The sequence below is a fragment of the Oreochromis aureus genome, linkage group 7 (assembly GCF_013358895.1).
Source record: "Oreochromis aureus strain Israel breed Guangdong linkage group 7, ZZ_aureus, whole genome shotgun sequence".
Taxonomy (NCBI): Eukaryota; Metazoa; Chordata; class Actinopteri; order Cichliformes; family Cichlidae; genus Oreochromis; species Oreochromis aureus.
Genome location: NC_052948.1, coordinates 61718050 through 61736093, shown reverse-complemented (window position 1 = coordinate 61736093; position 18044 = coordinate 61718050). Strand labels below are relative to the sequence as shown.

Sequence of the window (18044 nt, the reverse complement as noted above, 5' to 3'; positions counted from 1 at the left end):
CGGGCCCATCCATCTGGCCCATCAAGACTCACTCTCATTTCATCAGTCCATAAAACCTTAGAAAAATCAGTCTTGAGATATTTCTTGGCCCAGTCTTGACGTTTCAGCTTGTGTGTCTTGTTCAGTGGTGGTCGTCTTTCAGCCTTTCTTACCTTGGCCATGTCTCTGAGTATTGCACACCTTGTGCTTTTGGGCACTCCAGTGATGTTGCAGCTCTGAAATATGGCCAAACTGGTGGCAAGTGGCATCTTGGCAGCTGCACGCTTGACTTTTCTCAGTTCATGGGCAGTTATTTTGCGCCTTGGTTTTTCCACACGCTTCTTGCGACCCTGTTGACTATTTTGAATGAAACGCTTGATTGTTCGATGATCACGCTTCAGAAGCTTTGCAATTTTAAGACTGCTGCATCCCTCTGCAAGATATCTCACTATTTTTGACTTTTCTGAGCCTGTCAAGTCCTTCTTTTGACCCATTTTGCCAAAGGAAAGGAAGTTGCCTAATAATTATGCACACCTGATATAGGGTGTTGATGTCATTAGACCACACCCCTTCTCATTACAGAGATGCACATCACCTAATATGCTTAATTGGTAGTAGGCTTTCAAGCCTATACAGCTTGGAGTAAGACAACATGCATGAAGAGGATGATGTGGACAAAATACTCATTTGCCTAATAATTCTGCACTCCCTGTAAGTTACATGTTGGCTCCTTGGTACATAGAACACAGAGCTGACCATAAAGAGGCATCACAGTGTCATAAACATCAAGTAAACAAATGTCTTTTTTTTTTTGCAACATACAGAATAAGTGCTGTTATCTAAATTTGCACATTTTATGACCTGCATCACATTTGAAGTATTATCATTCCTGGAATGTTTAATTAAACTTTTATTTATACTTGTAGTCCCATTGAGATTCAATATCTCATTTACAGGATAGACATGTTTCATAGTTAAGCGGCTTTAGGAAAGGTGATGCTCTGACGACAAATGAAAATGAATGAGAACACACATTAAAACACAGGAGGGAAGCAAAAGCTGGGATTAAAACAGAGCGAACAATAAATCAATAAAATGAAATCACAGCGTGAATCACAGCAAACACGACTTTGTCATTAACTTGACTATGAGTTGCTGTCCATGATTTTTAACTGGACCCAGCTAATTAGGTAATAACACCTTCATGAACTGTTACATAATGTGTTGAATAAGCCTTGAGTGGAGCTTCACACTTCACCTCTGCTGGTTTATTTTAATCAAACGTGTGCTGAGAATCAGACGTTTCACAGAACACGTCTGCTTTACACTTCCACCTGGTGCTTCGGATGATAACGCTGCATTTTAAAGGATTCTGCCTCACTTATAAAAGTAATTATTTTTATCTACGTGATGTGTGATTTCTGTGAAAGTCTATGTACAATGGGTAGGGTAGGGAAAGTTTTTACTACTTCCTCCATGATCCAATATGACTGCTCAACTGAAAGAGCTCTCACACAGCTTTCTAGGATCTTTGTGGGTTCACATCTTCACTTTTTGAAGTCCTTTTATGGCTGCTTTTGTGTTGGTTGTTGGGTGTTTTTTGTGGTTTTTTTGTAGTAATTTTGCATCCCTTTGTGATCTGTTTGCATAATGCAAACGATCTGCATTACATTGTTTAATTACAGCGCTCATTAAAGTAATGGAGGCACAAAGTGGCAGCTGATGGGCCCAGACAACCGAGGCAAAACCCTAAGTCTTTCACATTCACAGCTCTGACTGCAGAAACACTGCTAACACACATGTTGTTTTAAATAAGCTTAGTTAATTATTCCCTGAGTAAAAGGAGCTTAAAACCTTTATTTAAACAGGCTGTCACAGTGAGATCTTTTCTCAAGCGATAACTGTGCACGGTTTCACAAAAGACAAAATATACAGATGTTCAGAACTTCTTGCGCCTCTTCTTGTTCTTCGTGCTGCTCCCTTTAGGGGACGGGACTGTCTCACCAACCCTCTGCCTCTCCTCCTTCACTACATTTATCAGTCTTATCTGTCATCTTCCTCTTTTCCTCCTGCCTTGCAGCTCTGTATTCACTGTCCAATATATAACCAATTAAAAGGACCTTCTATGCGAGTGAAATAAAATAATGTTGCTTCATTCTGTTTATATGCAGCAAACATTTGAACTCTGTTTCTCCAGTTTCAGTGTGAACATGTTAAGAGGTACAGCTAGTATTAGAAAATCCTGTGACTGGACATTGTAAGTACTGTATTTGAATATAACCAGTGATCAGATGTAAGGAATCTTTGCAGTACAGCCATAAACAAACACCATCTCTTCATCAACAGTTCTAATTTTATGATCGTGAAGTGTTTGAAGATGGATAATGAGCTAAAAAAATCTCAGCTGAATTTGTGAAAATGTGCACTTGGTTTGATCAGAGTATAGAACAAAGCTTTGCTGGATGAGAGATTCCTGAAATGTGCCAAAAGCAGACTTTAGATTTGTAGGGAAGAGTCACTGGGATTTAAAATACTGTAATTTATGTACAAATGCAGATTATGGCTTTAAAAGTAAACAAAATATCAGCAGGCATCTACTGCTTTTTGTCCAAGAAACAATTACAGTGTGTAGGCTGCTGTGAAATCACAATGTGCCATTTTTATTTTTGCACACAAACTGACAGTGGACACTGCGTCTGCAATCACACAGTAAAGCTGCTCGTACTGAAGGGACGGAAATTTCAAAATGGCAGCGTTATTTTGGTCTGTCGGGCTGCGCTGTGAATAAACCGTCGTTCTCTTTACAAATAAAAGATTCCCTCATCAAAGTCTTCTAGCTGTTGGTATAAAGCACAGAACATTTTCTTCCAGAGGACTGAGGTTTAATCCCAGTTGGTAACATTTTTTTTCTGTTCCCTTTGAGACTTTGTTTCATGTTCACTCACTCCTTGGTTAGGTTGAGGTACTGAAAATAAGTGTACAAAAACATCATGATTTATATGTTTTAGATTAAAAAATATTTTTCTTTTCCTCTAAAGCTGGCAGACTGAATGTAGACCTAATATAAGAACTTGGTGGTGACTGGGTTAAAATTCACATTCATCACATGATGTGAAAACGTCAGTTTATTGTGAGTTTATTGGTAGAAATGCTCATAGACATTAAGATGATTATAGACCAGCACCAAATTTAAATTATGATCTGAAAAAAGATGGGAGGAATCCGAATAGTTGTGCCTGCGTGGGCCTACGCATTGCTGCAGAGATGAAAATGTTTGACGTATAATGAGCAACATATTGTATTTCATCCCTGCGTTTGACGCCGTTTCTGCGTTGATTTTCACATCGCTGCTCCTCGAAAGCTTGCTGGCAGAGACTGTATGTTTAAAGCAGACAGCATGATGCAGACTCAGCAGGGAGAGAGTTAATCTCCAGCGGGAAGGGAAAGGGGGGACAAAGTCAAAGAGAAAGGATGGGAAAGCAAAGAGTGGTGTTTACAGTTACTAAGTCAGCACGTCGAGCGCTCTCTCAACAGGAAAGGGGGGATAGAGTGGGAAAGAAAAGAAGGCAGAAAGCGAGAGGAAAGAGGGAGAACTGAGAGACAGGACTAAATGCAGGGCTGCTAAATGGGAGCGCAGAGAGAAGAGGGGGAGGGCCTGCAGCCAGCTCGATAGTCACTCAGACACCATCCCAGCCATGAGAACATGCACGTATCCCTCGCTCCCTCCACCTTAGCAAGCTTCCCTCAAAATGGAGAAATACAGCAACTGTACACAGTGTTATTCATTAAAGGTGAACACTGATAACATCGACTATCCTGTTACAGAGCAATACCCTGCAGGGAAACATCAGGTACTGACATTCATGTGGATGTGACTTCGACATGTACTACATGTACTTCAGCAATGTTGCTGACCATGCACGATTCCATCTATGGCGAAAGGCAAGGTGTCACAGCAGGACAGTACACCCCCCACACTTCATCCACAGAGACCTAAAACTGCAGCTCGCGAGATCCAAATATTCTGCTGACAGTATCCCAGGGCCAGACAGCACAGGACACCCTCAGAGAGTCTTTGTCCCTGACCCAAATCTGCCACACCATGCTGGGCAGATGGCTGTAATATTGTAGCTGATGAGCGTCTAAGCAAAGTTTTATGATACACAAACACTCGTGTACAGTATCAATACTGTTGTGCATTGAGTTTAAACTCAGTGCACTTTAGCTTATTGTGCTTAAAAGCAACCCAGACCCAAGTCTCTGTCCTCAGAGTCCCAGCTGTATGCCCCATCACAAAGTGAGGAAAATCATTATTTTTTTTCTCACTTACAAATACTTTTTATGGTAGTTTCATTTTAATGGAGAGAGATAGAATATCAACCAAAACTCCAGAAAAATGCATCAAATAAAAGTTATAAACTGATTTGTTTACAATTAAATAAGTATTTGATCCCCAAGCAAAACATGACTTAGTACTTGGTGAAGAAACCTTTGTTGGCGAGCACAGCAGTAAGATGTAGCTGGTCACCAGGTCTGCACACGTCTCGTTCCTTGGCTGATGCTTGCCAACTTGAAGCTTCAGCTGCGTCCACAGATTTTCCATAGCAAAATGAAATGACCATGAAAATTAGAGTCTCTTTATTTCTTAGTAGTGAGCAAGCTTACAAATTCAGCAGGACATTAAATAATTATTTCTCCTACTGTAGCTGCATGATGTCTGATAGTGATGGCGAGTCTTGCTTGACCCTCACTGTCACAGAAAAATGTTGTTGTTGACCAGAGAAATGAAGGTGGAGTGAAAACACAGGTGCTCACCTTACTTTTTGCTGCCAGCTTTGAGCGAGGACATCTTCCAGTCTTTTAGATGTTAAGCAAGCGGTGTATGTGGCGCCCTCTCTTGGGATACTTTAATTTTCTCTGTCAATCTTATCCATTCCCATCATGTTGCCTTTTTGTGCTATGCTACTTTATCCTGCTGATGTAAATCTTCTGCAACACAAGCTGAGGTGTTGCCACTGATTGCTCGCTGTACTCTGTGTACATTGTCTTTACCAGTTCAGCACCTCTCAGTACCTAAATGTCTGACCTCTTTGGCTTTATGTGGCTCACTCACCACTCATTCTTTGGCCCACGTGACTCCTTTGCTGTAAACCTCTGTCTAGTTAAAGGCTCCTTGCTGGTACTTAACAGCGTAATTTCTAGGAATGCAAATGTGTACTGAGTTTCCTTTGTATGAGTGTTGCTTACCCCAAAGGTTGGTGTTTGAAGCTCAGATTAAACATGAGCAAAGTCTCACATACTCAGCTATGCTCAGCTCAATCAGGTACAAGTAATCTCTGTGAGTCAAAAGCTCAGTTTTCTCCTTTTGGCTTTTTATGATATCCTTTAACTGCATAATAATCAAGCTCATTGCCACATTAATGCCATGTCCAGGCGGACACACAGTAAAGGTGTTCTTGTGGCTTTTAACAAAACGTTTTCTATAATTCATGAAGAGCAGCGGTTTTGCTGTTTTGCCAAAAGGCTCAAAGATAACCGGTTGCTGAGAAAAACAGCAAAGCAAAACAAGATCAAAAGTAGAGCAGTGGTGCTGATGCGAGAACCACGGAAGACTCACAGGACCAGCGGACCAATCCAGGGGAGGGGAGGCAGCACTGTGAGCCAATCGTCTCCGGCCTGCCTACAGAATGTCAGAGAGAGAGTGGGAGTGGGGAGGGCGGCTCCAGCTCCTCGTTTAAGAGCGCGGCTGGGAGCGCAGTAAAGCAGACAAAGACTCTGCAGCATCCACTAGCCAGCTCTCCGTCCTGCAGACCACCCTCACCAGGACCTAGTCCCGTAACACAGGAGAGGTCTGGCTGCTCGCTTGCCTGTCTGCTCTTCTTCTTCATCAGCTGAGCGTAGACTTGTGAGGGAGCCATGCCTGAGTGTTGGGATGGGGTGAGTGACTGATCAGGACCAATCCTGAGTGTCATCAACACCACAAACACTGCTTTTCCTGCTCTTTGTCAGTTCATTTTGTGATGCTTCTGTTTATTCTGAATCATATAGAACGCAGGTGTTACTGCAGGAGATAAAGACAGCGCGTTTTCTGTGTACTGCTGTGTGCTGCTGTTTTGTATTCAGCTGAAGCTGCAGCGTCAGTGTCAGTTGATGGGCTGCTCTGACTCTGGCCCACTGACACACTTAAGCGCACTAACACAGATTCTGTGCAATGCTCTGATGCGCACACCTCTGCAGACGAGGGTGTGCAGGGCAAGTGTTAATCCTTCTGCAGTGTCATTTATGCAACCTTGAAGCAGACGAGTAAGGTTGTTGCATACTTGTTTTTCTGTTCACCTAGTTTCGTAATAAAAAACGAAATAGCATCATTCGCTTTTGTCATGTTGCTACACAGACAGTTATTGTGGGAAGCTTGGATTCTCTCTCGAAGATATCGCAATTATCTGAGGAGCTCATGTGTCTGTGAAATGTCACTACAACAGTCTGCAAACAAAGCCTCTGATGCAGTAACTGCCTCAAATTAGAATGCTGATTGCAGATAACACTGATGTTAACGTTGAAATAATAGAGAGATAATCCAGCCGGATTAACTCCTAGCTGTCTGCTCCATGACTATTTGCTGCTAGAAGAGAGGATTATGTGGAATTTTGTCACTTGGCTGCATCTGTGGCACTGCTGTATTTCTGCGCTGTGAGTCATTTGGGAGTTATTTAAATAACTCCACGATGATTGTGTGTTATTTTACAAGAAGCAGGCGGGCATCGGAGATGCTGCAGATTGACAGCAGCAGGCTGACAGAGAATTTCAGGCAGCTGTTTCTCTGCGTCTGAACAGTTTAAGGTGTGAAAGGATGCTGAGGGGAGGACAATAATGACAGCCTGTCAGCGTGTGTTTGCTTCAGAGTGCAAAATATAGACCAGAGTGGGAGCAGCATCAATAAAGGCTTCAGTGCAGTTTACCGCCTGAACCTGGCATAATAATCCCAAAGCATCACTCTGCTGTGTGTGTGTGTGTGTGTGTGTGTGTGTGTGTGTGTGTGTGTGTGTGTGTGTGTGTGTGTGTGTGTGTCTCAGTTGCGCAGTTGATGGTTTCTCATATTTACTGCCTCCATTTTGAGTTTGGCTTTTTGTGGTCAGCAGATGCTGACAAAATGTGGTTCATAACTCGACACATTTGCACACATAAGTTATTTGATGACATCATATCGGTAAAAATCACAGGACTCATATACTCTGACATAAGATTTTGTTTTCCATATTTGCATATTTGGAGTTTATAAATTGCTAAGGACTTTATACTAAGCATTCGTGTGAGTTGCTTTGCATACAAATAACTATTATTGTTTATTATTAATAACAATAATAATAAAAGAGCATCTCTAGTAGATTCTGCATTATTTCAAAGTAAGTCGGAATGCAGAGACTTACATCAACATCAGCTGAAGTCAAATGACGTTTAGTTATATAACATATTAATTTTCCCTCGAGGCAAACATATTAACATTCCAAGTATACAAAAATATAAATACAAAAAATAAAGCTAACATAGATCAGCCCAAATCACAGATATGGATCGCTAATATTCGTCTGTCATGTTTGTCATTCTGAATGTGAAACAGAGAGTTTTACAGTTTATTTTTAAACATTTTTTTCTGCCAAAATAAAATAAACATATAAAAAAAATATCAGCATTTGCTTTTTTAAGCATCAGTATATGTTATCTGTATTAGCAGAGGTTTTATTTTAAAGTGTTACCAAAGGTATACAAAGCGTATGAAGATTAGCTTAACCCCCATCAGAAGTCACAGTTTCCAGTTTAGAGACCGTTGAGCTGTTTTCAGATTTGGAGCCTCAAACTCACAAGAACCACACATGGTGTCTGCCACTGGTGTAAGACTGGATGACAGTTTGTCAGTCAGTCCAAAGGCTGCCATGACTTTTACTGAAAGTCTCCACACAATTTGCAGTTAAATTACTGTAGTTGTTTTTGCAATTTCTAAATAGCAGTTAGCCACTAATAGTTAAATTGTCTTCATATTTAATTCCTCCTGCTTTTTAAAATATTCCATCAAAGTCTGGACTCTAGATCTTCAAAGCCACTGACTGTTAAATTATTTAAAACACGACCTTCTAAGTAAATTAACGTCCAATAGTTCATCCGTAGGATTATCCGCTAATTATCGCTGCACTTGCCTCTGTCATGGAAGATTAATGAGGAGCGTAGTGTGAACTGGCTGTTAATGGCAAAAGAGCGAGTTCAACAAAAAGCAGGTGAAATTATGAGTGCTTAATATGTGCTGGTGCACAAAGGGAAACTCTTGCGATGACGGATTAGTGAGGACATCTGTTCATCCTCGAAGGAGTTATGTGGCGACTATGTGCGAACCACCAGGTAATTGTGTGTTTTTGTGTATTTCACAGGAACATGATGTTGAGACCCCTTATGGGATGCTGCATGTGGTGATCCGAGGGGCACCCAAGGGAAACAAGCCTGCTATCCTCACCTACCACGACGTGGGACTGAACCGTGAGTATTGTGTTGGTGTCTTAACAGATGCTCCTGTTTCTGCACTTATCAAAGGTGATAATTGGCTTCCTACCTTTACTTTGCACGCTCGCACACACACACACAAACACACACACGCGCGCACACGCACGCACGCACGCACGCACACACACACACACACACACTTTTTCAGCCTGAGTCACATTTAAAAGAAGCACTTATTATTTTACAAGAATTTAACACCCAGGTCATCATCAGATCCAAACCAACCAGAACGGCACACAAAGCAAACAAACCAAAACAGATTACATTCTGATAGCACAGGTTTAGTTTTCGTTTAGGTTTAGTCACTGATGTTGACTGACACCTCAAGCAGTTCTGTCAGTGTTTGTCTTTTTATTTGACCTAAAAGTGTCGCCACTACAAAGAAATGACTCTATCTTAGAAAAAGAATGAAGAATATGATTGTTAAAGCATGACATATATTTTACAAAGGCCTGCTTCTTCTCACAATGAGGCACAAATACTAGTATTACACTAAGTATTGTGGTAGGTAGTGAAGTTCTTAATTTTAAGCAATATATTATGAACATAAACACGAACACCTAATTTTGATGGATTTTTATTAATTAATTACTTTATTCAAAAAAATAATCATTAAAGAAATCATCTTGATATAAACTGAATGTGTCCCATTCAAGAAAATATCTTACGTAACAAAATTTACATGTAATCAAATGACTTAGAGTCAACAGTTTGGGGCATGTGTAGTATTTCAGTGGTGGACGGTCATCGTAAACATTGTCAAATATTTGTGAATCATGCTGACAGTTTTTTATAGTCTTGGCTCTCCATGATGTCAGCTCTCGCCACGAACACAGGAGCACAACTAATGTTCAAACCTGCTGTTTACAAGAGCCAGCCAATCAGAAGAAACTTGGCATGAACATGAACTGCACCAGAGTCCAGTACAACATAATTAAGGATTAATTTGAAGAGGGACGCATTCAAAGCTCCTTCAGTCGTTTCCAATCACCAGTATAAAGGTCTCCTCTAAAACTAGTACAGCAAAGACTTCATCATCTCACAAAGACTAATCAAAACTATTAAATGACTTAAAAAGCTGCGTGCATTTGGTGCTTGACAAAATTAATTATCTTTGACAAGAAAATATGTTGTCATCATTAGATAACACATCATCGCAACTCTTTTGATTTTCATTCCATGCACCAAGAGCTGGATGCTGTCATGACACTCCCATCATTGTGCAAAGTCACTGAGTGCACTGCCTGCACTCAATTTAATTTAATGAGGCATATACGTAGGTGGGGTAAAAATAAAAACAATGAAAAAAACCCCCAAAGCATTTGTCTTAATTTGAGACGATGAGAGGCATCGATGAAATGTAGGTCAGAAAAACATGGACATCCTGCAGAGGGAGGCGAGGCGGGGCCAGTGGCACTGTGGTGCTGCTTTGATGGGTGGAGGTGGGATAAGGAGGGTGGGGGTGAATTAGGATGGTATGAGAGGAAGCGGAGGTGATATACAGTATGTATGACGGCAAATATCTGACTACATTTTTCTGCATCATTCTGTCTCAGGTGGTGAAAAAACCCCACAGAAATCCACCCACTCCAGAAAAAAAGTACACGCAAATATATATTATTATGCACATATATATATATATATGTATAAACTAGAATAGAAAATGTTCTGCTGCTGCAGCAGAACCACAGGGCTATTAGTATTCACAGCTAGTCACTAAATCAGTTGACTGCAGCACACAATCACATAGGATGGAGCAAGAGCGAGCGATGAAAGGAGTCACAGTAAAAAATAGAAAGCATAAAGAAAAATTGGTGGGGGGCTCATTGTTCCATTAAAATGACTCCCAATCAGCAGATGGCACAGCAATCTGGCAGTTCCCTCGATTAAAAACACAGATCTAGAGAGAACAAGAGAACAGGAGGGGGCTGGGAAAAAATAGAAAGTGAAATAAAGATAAAGAGATTAGGAGTGCAGCAAAAAGAGAGAGAGGCCGAGGGAGAGGAGAAGGGCTCATTTAAGAAGTAAAAATCAGGTCACGGAGTAGAAATTGTTAGGAAAGAAAATAAAGTATTGCATCTAATTGCACAGGATGCAGAGCATGGGAAATAAAAGGAGAGGAAGAACGAGAGGCAGATAAAGAAAGTAGAGGGAGAAAGTAGGTCACGGAGTCAGTAGGAGTATAATGTGAAAGAGCTGAGCGGTGATTCAGCGTGTTCGTGATGAGAAACTTCTCACGTCAGTGGTCACGTAGCATTCGTATTATTGCCCGCAAGCCGGCACTGCGGCAAAGTCAGAGCGTCCAGCTCCCCTCCCCTGCTTTTCATCTCTAACCTAGTTGTCTTGTTAATTGGTCCATTTAATTAACATTGCTCAGGCAGAGCCCAAGGAGGAAACAATGTTGCTGGATGGCTTCACTGAGTCTGACACGCATGAGCAGAAAATAGGCCAACTGCAGAGCCGGTGGGAGGAGGGCATAAGGAGAACTGACATCTATTATACATGAAGCTATTTCAGAATTTAATGTTCTCTATGGTGGTTCAGGAAATAGAGCTCTACAGTGAGGGAAATCCTCCGTGACACACTGGAAATAAATCAGACATTCCTTCCAAGAAAACAATGTAGATCCTCCGTTTTATGTGCAATGAATGTCCCACTACTGTATATGCACCATCACCATACGGCCCTTGGCTATTCTCACTGTTTTCTCATCACCAAGCATCAGTGACATTTGAAGATCATTTTCAGACCATTTTGTAAAGTGTAAAAACCACATTAAAATAAAGAAATTCTTCAATTCAGTTAGAAACAAAGGTGAATAAAAGCTGTGTGTCAGATTTGCTAGAAGGAGACTTTGCCTTTCCTTGCTGGCAGAGGATGAGCTGCACAGATGGCCACCTTCAAGATCCTCTCAGAGTGTGGTGCACATTCAATGTGATCACGTTCCTCTGCTCCCAGCCCTCCGTCCTCTCACCCCGTGCTACCTCTGCTTATTTCCTCACTCTCCTACAGACAAGCTGTGCTTCAACGCTTTCTTCAGTAATGAAGACATGCAGGAGATCACCAAGCATTTTGTGGTGTGCCACGTCGATGCCCCGGGACAGCAGACTGGAGCGTCGCAGTTCCCACAAGGGTATAAAAAAACAACTCATGAATGGAGAATTATTTATTGTTCCCTGAGTCGTTTACAAACTGAGAAGTTTTATAGGTTTTTATGCCTTAAATTATTAATTGAATTAATATCTTAAATTGTGATATTCCCTTTATTGATTATATTGTAGAATAATTTTATTGATTATGGATTCATCTAGTTTTATTGTATTTATTTATGGGGGTTGGGATGCTTTTACATTTGAAAAGTCTTATTATGAGCTGGTCAGTCCAAAAAGTATTATTATTCAAACTTGTGATTCCTCCTAAGGAGTTTCCTTAAGAGGAATCACAACAAACAGAAAGACAAAAAGGGTAATTTCATTCATCAATGGTCATCAATGAGGGTACAGATAGTGCCATTATCTAAAACCATTAACTGAGTGGAACGAAGACGTCACTGAACCGTCCAGATCCTGCACATTGAACTCTATGTAATTACTTTCACTTTAAAAAGCATCCATTTATACAGCACAATGGGCGGTTAACATATGAAAGAAAAATGTTGGGAGTAACTCATCTGAATTCTGAATCTGATAGATTTTTAAATTGCTTCGAGTGAAATGAGTCATTACTTTCTCTCCATAGGTACCAGTACCCCACCATGGACCAGCTGGCTGGCATGCTGCCCACTGTTGTGGAGCACTTTGGGTGGGTGCTCTATGCTTTGAATTTACATAAATTCTGTATTTTTCTTGTATTTTTATGGTAAATTGTTCAAAATCAGGGAAAAATGTTTCTGCTCCCATTTGTGTTCTACACAAAATCACCTCACATGAAAACGAGTATCAAGTGTTTTCAGTTCATTTAATAACAACTGTAGAAAATTAACTTATAGGACTAGAAAATATCAGATGTTCCTAGCTGGATATAATTTTAGTCTGAGCCTACAGCACCTTTCATGTCTGAGATGTAGAACACTTGGCTCTGTGCAGGTATAAATTTCCCATCTGTGTGTCCTACAATAGTTTTCTGTCATGTAGGCACTGCAGCAATACATGTGGTATCCACACATATGAATTATTTAAAGCATTGCATCCTTATTTATCTGGCAAACATTTGACTCGATGGATTGTTGATCTTGTTTAGATTCAAGAGCATCGTTGGAATCGGTGTCGGAGCTGGAGCTTATATTCTGGCCAAATTTGCTGTAAGTCAAAAGTTATTCATTGTTATTTATGAAACAACAGTAGCATTTCCACTTAGGTGTGCAAAAAGATTAAGCTTCTTTTGTCTTTTACGCTCAGCTGATCTTCCCTGACCTGGTAGAGGGTTTGGTTCTGCTCAACATCGACCCCAATGGCAAGGGATGGATTGACTGGGCTGCTACCAAGGTACTTCGCCTATACCGTATCCATCTATTAATCCATCCATTTTCACATTTATGAACCTACATATGCCTTTTATATTTCTCATTGCGATAACTCTCTGTTTCCCTTAGCTGTCAGGTCTGACCAGCACTTTGCCAGATACGGTGCTGCCACATCTTTTCAGCCAGGTAAACTCACCTTTACATTAGACACCATAATGTTGTTTGTTTAATTTCCAGTGTGCTTAAGTTTCTGAGGTCAAAGTCACTGCAGGTGAAAACCAGAGAACCATAACTCTAATCCAAACCCCAGTAGAATATGGGATTATTGTTCTCTAAAAAAACGGTTCTTGCCAGGGAACTTGGGAGAAAAAAACATTGTAATTGTCAAAAAAAATGGTTACAGTTATTGTTCAAAGAAAGAAAAAAACATGTTTACTGTAACTCTCTGAGGTGTAATAACGGGTTCCTCATTCTAAGAAGCAATCATTATTTTCTCTGTTCCCTGCAAGTATTTCTGACCACAGCTGTATTTCTGTGCAGGAGGAGCTGGTGAGCAACACAGAGCTGGTGCAGAGCTACAGGCAGCAAATCAACAACAACATCAACCACTTCAACCTGCAGCTTTTCTGGAACATGTACAACAGGTGGAAGTTCAAACTCAGTTTCTTTTCTAAGTCATATAAATATATGTAATATGAACACTAAACGTAACAACAAACATAAATACGCAGCCTTTTTTTTAAAACTCGTCTATCCTGTCTTCCCCCTTTCAGTCGGAGGGACCTGGAGATGAACCGCAGTGGGACAGTGCTTAACGCCAAGACCCTGAAGTAAGACTTCAGACATGCCATCACAGCACAGTGTTATGTAAGGTTTACTGGAGGTTAAAGCTTTTATTTTTGTTAATTTTGGACAGACTGACACACCACTGGAATCAGCTGACTAGCTATTAGAATAATGAGTTTCTTGTGTTGAGTAAATAGAGTCACATGGTATTATAAACAGCTATAAAAAGTTAGATAATATAATGTAAAAGATGCTGTTGTAAAAGGCATCTTCAAATATGTAGTCTGGACCCGACAGCAGAACAACAGACATATTTAATCTGAGAGAGTTACGTGTGCTGTAAGTGATAATTAGCAAAATCATGTCAATGCTTAAAATTTTTAAGATGTTCACAAAGAATACTGATGGCCTCTAGGTGTCCTGTGATGTTGGTTGTTGGAGACAATGCGCCTGCAGAGGAAGGAGTGGTGAGTCACTTTTTTTTCTTTCTCTGTTTGTCTAAAGCCAGTTAAGACAAACAAAAAAATCTGATTCTCACATCAACTTGTATCTTTCAGTTGGATTCATATTTTATATTCCTTACTTGGATAGCTGCACTGATCAAAATCTTCTCTTTCTTACTTGCAAAACATCAAAACTTTACATTTATTCTGACCGATGTTTCTGGCAATGTGACAAACATAAGTCTAGTTTACGCTTTCTTTTCGCTCCGCAGCTGGTCTCCACCAGCTCCTTAACTAAAGATCTGGTTCTTTAGTTGCTAAATGCTCACGTGTTAATCACTAATTGTGTTTGTCTGATGTTGGGAATCTAGTGCAAAGGTGAGTTGCCACCAATAATGACACCATGAATGCACTAAAGCTCCACAAAAACAATTGTATTGCTTGACTAACACAGTCATCAGGGTATTTAACAAAAAATTACACTCTCCCTGTTTAGGTACCAAACATGGTACCGCAAAAGTTTTATATTGGTCACGCCCCAAATGGCCTTAAACCATTAGTAGCAGAACCTCTACTCTGTTACCATTAAAGCACTTTAATAACAGCTGAATAAGTAGCTTAAACTCCTAAACTCTCATTAAAGCTGAAGATTCAGTGGAAAACTCTCTGCAGGTTTTAAACATTTCTCACTTGATGAACGTATCTTTGATCAAATGTGCAGAGTGAGATCACTTAGGTTTGTATGACTATTTTGAGGGGACTTGGAATTAGTCTGTGACCTCTTTGTCTCATCATGTAGTAGCTGTGCTTCATCAGCTTTCATTTTGTCTTTATGTTGCTTCTATAAATTCCCCACAGAGCTGACTCAATTTGTCAGAGTAAATAAAAATTAGCTTACCAGCAGACCCTCCCCTCCTTCTTCCTCCACCTGTTCTCACTCTGTTCAGTATTTTGTTCTCACTCTGTGCTCATTCATGAATAAAGAAACAGGTCAGCCAGCAGAGACATCTCTACAAGCCTCCCTCTCCCCTGCCTGACGCCATTACTATAGGTGTACTATAGGTGTGTGTGTCTATTTGTGTACGTGTTCTCCAGAGGCCAGATGGCCTCGCTCTCGCTCTGGGGCTCTCTGAAGTGGCCCAGATATGTTTGCTTCTGCACCAGTTAATCTGCCGCCTGTTCAAATTGAAATCAAATCACTCCATCCTCTGTGAGATGGAGAATGAGATGCAGGGAGAGTGATGTTGTTGTTATAAAATCTCTTGGAAAGATGGAAGGATGGAGAGATGGAAGCAGGGATGGAGGGAAGGGAAGCGAGGAAGTGAGAGATGCAAACAGAGGTTATTTTATTGGATGTGACAGATGGAGGTCATATTAATATTTCATATCTGCTGATATGACCAGCTCAGGCTGCAGAGTGTGCTCCACTTACATGATGCTTTTCTTTCTTTCTTTTTTTAAGCATAAATATACAGCACATTTTGTACATATTCTTATACATATTTCCCTTTACTTAGTAATTTGCATGCTCTATCTGCCTGCCAATTTGCAATAAAGGCAATAAAGGCTATTTCTATTCTATTCGGTTAATACAGAGTGAGTGGGTTATGTAGAGAGATGCATATTTACCAGAGTCACATTTGCATTTCCTGCAACTAATTTGCAACTGTTTTGTTGTAGCTATGCAAATAATTTGTAATTGATATGCAGTTTTGTATCAGCAGATGAAGCTCATCTCAAAATTCTTTAAGAAAAATTCTTATTTTATCCAAAAAAGTGCAGACGTGCATTCATCTTGCAGCTATATGTTTGTATTTTGTCAGGATTACCAAACATGTATTTTGGGAATCTGTGCGAAGGATTAAAGATTAAATGCAGCAGAGAGCAAAAACATGTTCTCGGTGGTTTGTGTGTGATGCCCTGAATGTGCTTTTGCATGTCCACATGTGAGCAGTCAGGCATCGTTTGTGTGTCTTTGCACATCTGTGTGTGCACACACTGCGGATGAATCTTATCCTGCTGGAGTGAGTCATCTCTGCAGCACACTGCAGTATCTGGGTCAGCCACATACACACTGCTGTCATCTCCATATATGGACTATACATTCACCATCTCTGATAAAGTCCTGACACTGTTTATCTTGGAGTTGAAAGTTTTCCATCTATAGCAAGTGTTTCAGTGCGTGTTGAAAGCACGCCAGCACTCTATATGGGTTAGTAGTTTAAGGTGTGTCGTGTCTTTTTAATTATAGCAAGCAGTTTCATTTGGCTTTATAGTTTTTGCTTGCTCACTGCAATTTGCAATTTCAGAGCTTAGACTTGAGTCTTGCACTGAAGTCTAAAATCAATAGAATTACAATATCTTCATTAAGATAGGCCAAAGGTAGAAGTTAGTTATGAACACTGTCAGCTCACATTTCCCCAATCAACCTTTGAGTGTGTTCATATATAAGGTTTGGCACAATATGGCCACTCGTGAACAACAGCAGAGCGCTGAAAAGAAAACTAAGCAATAGAGCCAAACAGATCTGAGGAATTAAAAAATATAATCCAGGCTAAAAGTGACACAGTAAAACCCGGATGGAAGTCTCTGCAGCATATAGGCAGAGCTCACCCTCTTCTGACTGAGCAAATGTGACAGATATTACCAAATTTCCCCCTAATCCAAGGGGAAAAGGTTTTCACCTCTTACAAGGGTACATGTCATGTACCATTTAACCAGTTACGCCTTATATACTGGATAGCTTACCTATACAGGAAAAATCCAGAACCTATTCTAATGGTCATCAAACCATGTTTTTTTTTTAACATGTTTGATATATACTGAGGTTTCAAAACTCATCATAAAGGTACAGTGAAGGTCGTCAGATGCCAACTTTATGGGGGACAGAGTTAACCCTAAGAAGCCAGTGTTAAACCTTGTGTTATCTTGTTAATCTCTTTTAAGTGTTACTGTATTTAGTATATGTGCAGAAAATTACATAGTTTGGGAAATATACTGATCATGGTGTCACCAATCATGCTAGTGTGACTTTTGGCCCCCGACTCTGTATTCTGCAACAATTTTTGACGTAACCAGTGACTCCCAGCTTTTTGCAGGCTATGCACACCACTACTGTAAAAACATAAATACCTGGTGCTTTTCACTTATTTTGCCTGGGAGTAAAGAAAGGCCTTTCGACAATATATTTTTGTGTGTTATTAAGTTTTTAAAAATCGATCTTTCTCAGTAAAACACTCTGACTTTCCTTGTATCTAAATAAATACACCATATAAATACATGTGATTGTACTTGAATGTTATCAGTAAACATGCGGACGTTTATGTTATGTTGCCTGATAAAGTCATCAGAAAGCATGTAAAAAGACACGTGATTGTTCTTGTTGTCGCATCTGGTCTGGCTTAGTCAGCTCAGCCTGCTGTTTTGTCTTTAAGGTCGAGTGTAACTCCAAACTGGACCCAACCAACACCACCTTCCTGAAGGTAAACGCTTGCCCTCGTTTCACCTACTGCTGCTGTAGATTCACTGAAGCAACATTTCAAAGTCAGACACAGAGGAAAAGTAGACGTGTGATCATCAGCAATAAAAGGCCTTGTTTCAGTTTTGAGTATATTTCTAAGAAGCTACTTTGACCCTTTTTATTTTTTAACACCTTTTAACTTTTTCTAAAATGATTTTTTACATTTTTATTTTAGTGTTGTGTTGTTCAAAGAAACATGTTCAGTTTTGTTAAACATCCTAAATAGCTATTTCTTAATTACTCTACACTGGAAGTAATCCAGTGTGTAGAAGTTAAAATAATAAATCTGAACACATTTATGAAC

At 40.1% G+C, this 18044-nt stretch overlaps 1 protein-coding gene across 7 annotated transcripts in view; it reads left to right on the top strand.

The window, feature by feature from the left end:
* Positions 1–18044, top strand: part of ndrg4 (NDRG family member 4) — a 65892-nt gene that overhangs the window by 41869 nt on the left and 5979 nt on the right. For 5 of the 7 annotated variants that reach the window (XM_039615587.1, XM_031742554.2, XM_031742555.2 and 2 more), the window contains 10 exons: positions 8400–8505; positions 11542–11662; positions 12268–12330; positions 12769–12829; positions 12927–13013; positions 13121–13177; positions 13532–13635; positions 13765–13821; positions 14193–14244; positions 17655–17702. In XM_039615587.1, the coding sequence (XP_039471521.1) occupies positions 8400–8505; positions 11542–11662; positions 12268–12330; positions 12769–12829; positions 12927–13013; positions 13121–13177; positions 13532–13635; positions 13765–13821; positions 14193–14244; positions 17655–17702 (756 nt within the window). Of the gene's footprint in view, positions 1–5753; positions 5917–8399; positions 8506–11541; positions 11663–12267; positions 12331–12768; positions 12830–12926; positions 13014–13120; positions 13178–13531; positions 13636–13764; positions 13822–14192; positions 14245–17654; positions 17703–18044 lie in introns of those variants that run through there. The other 2 variants (XM_031742557.2, XM_031742556.2) reach the window with 1 other exon arrangement.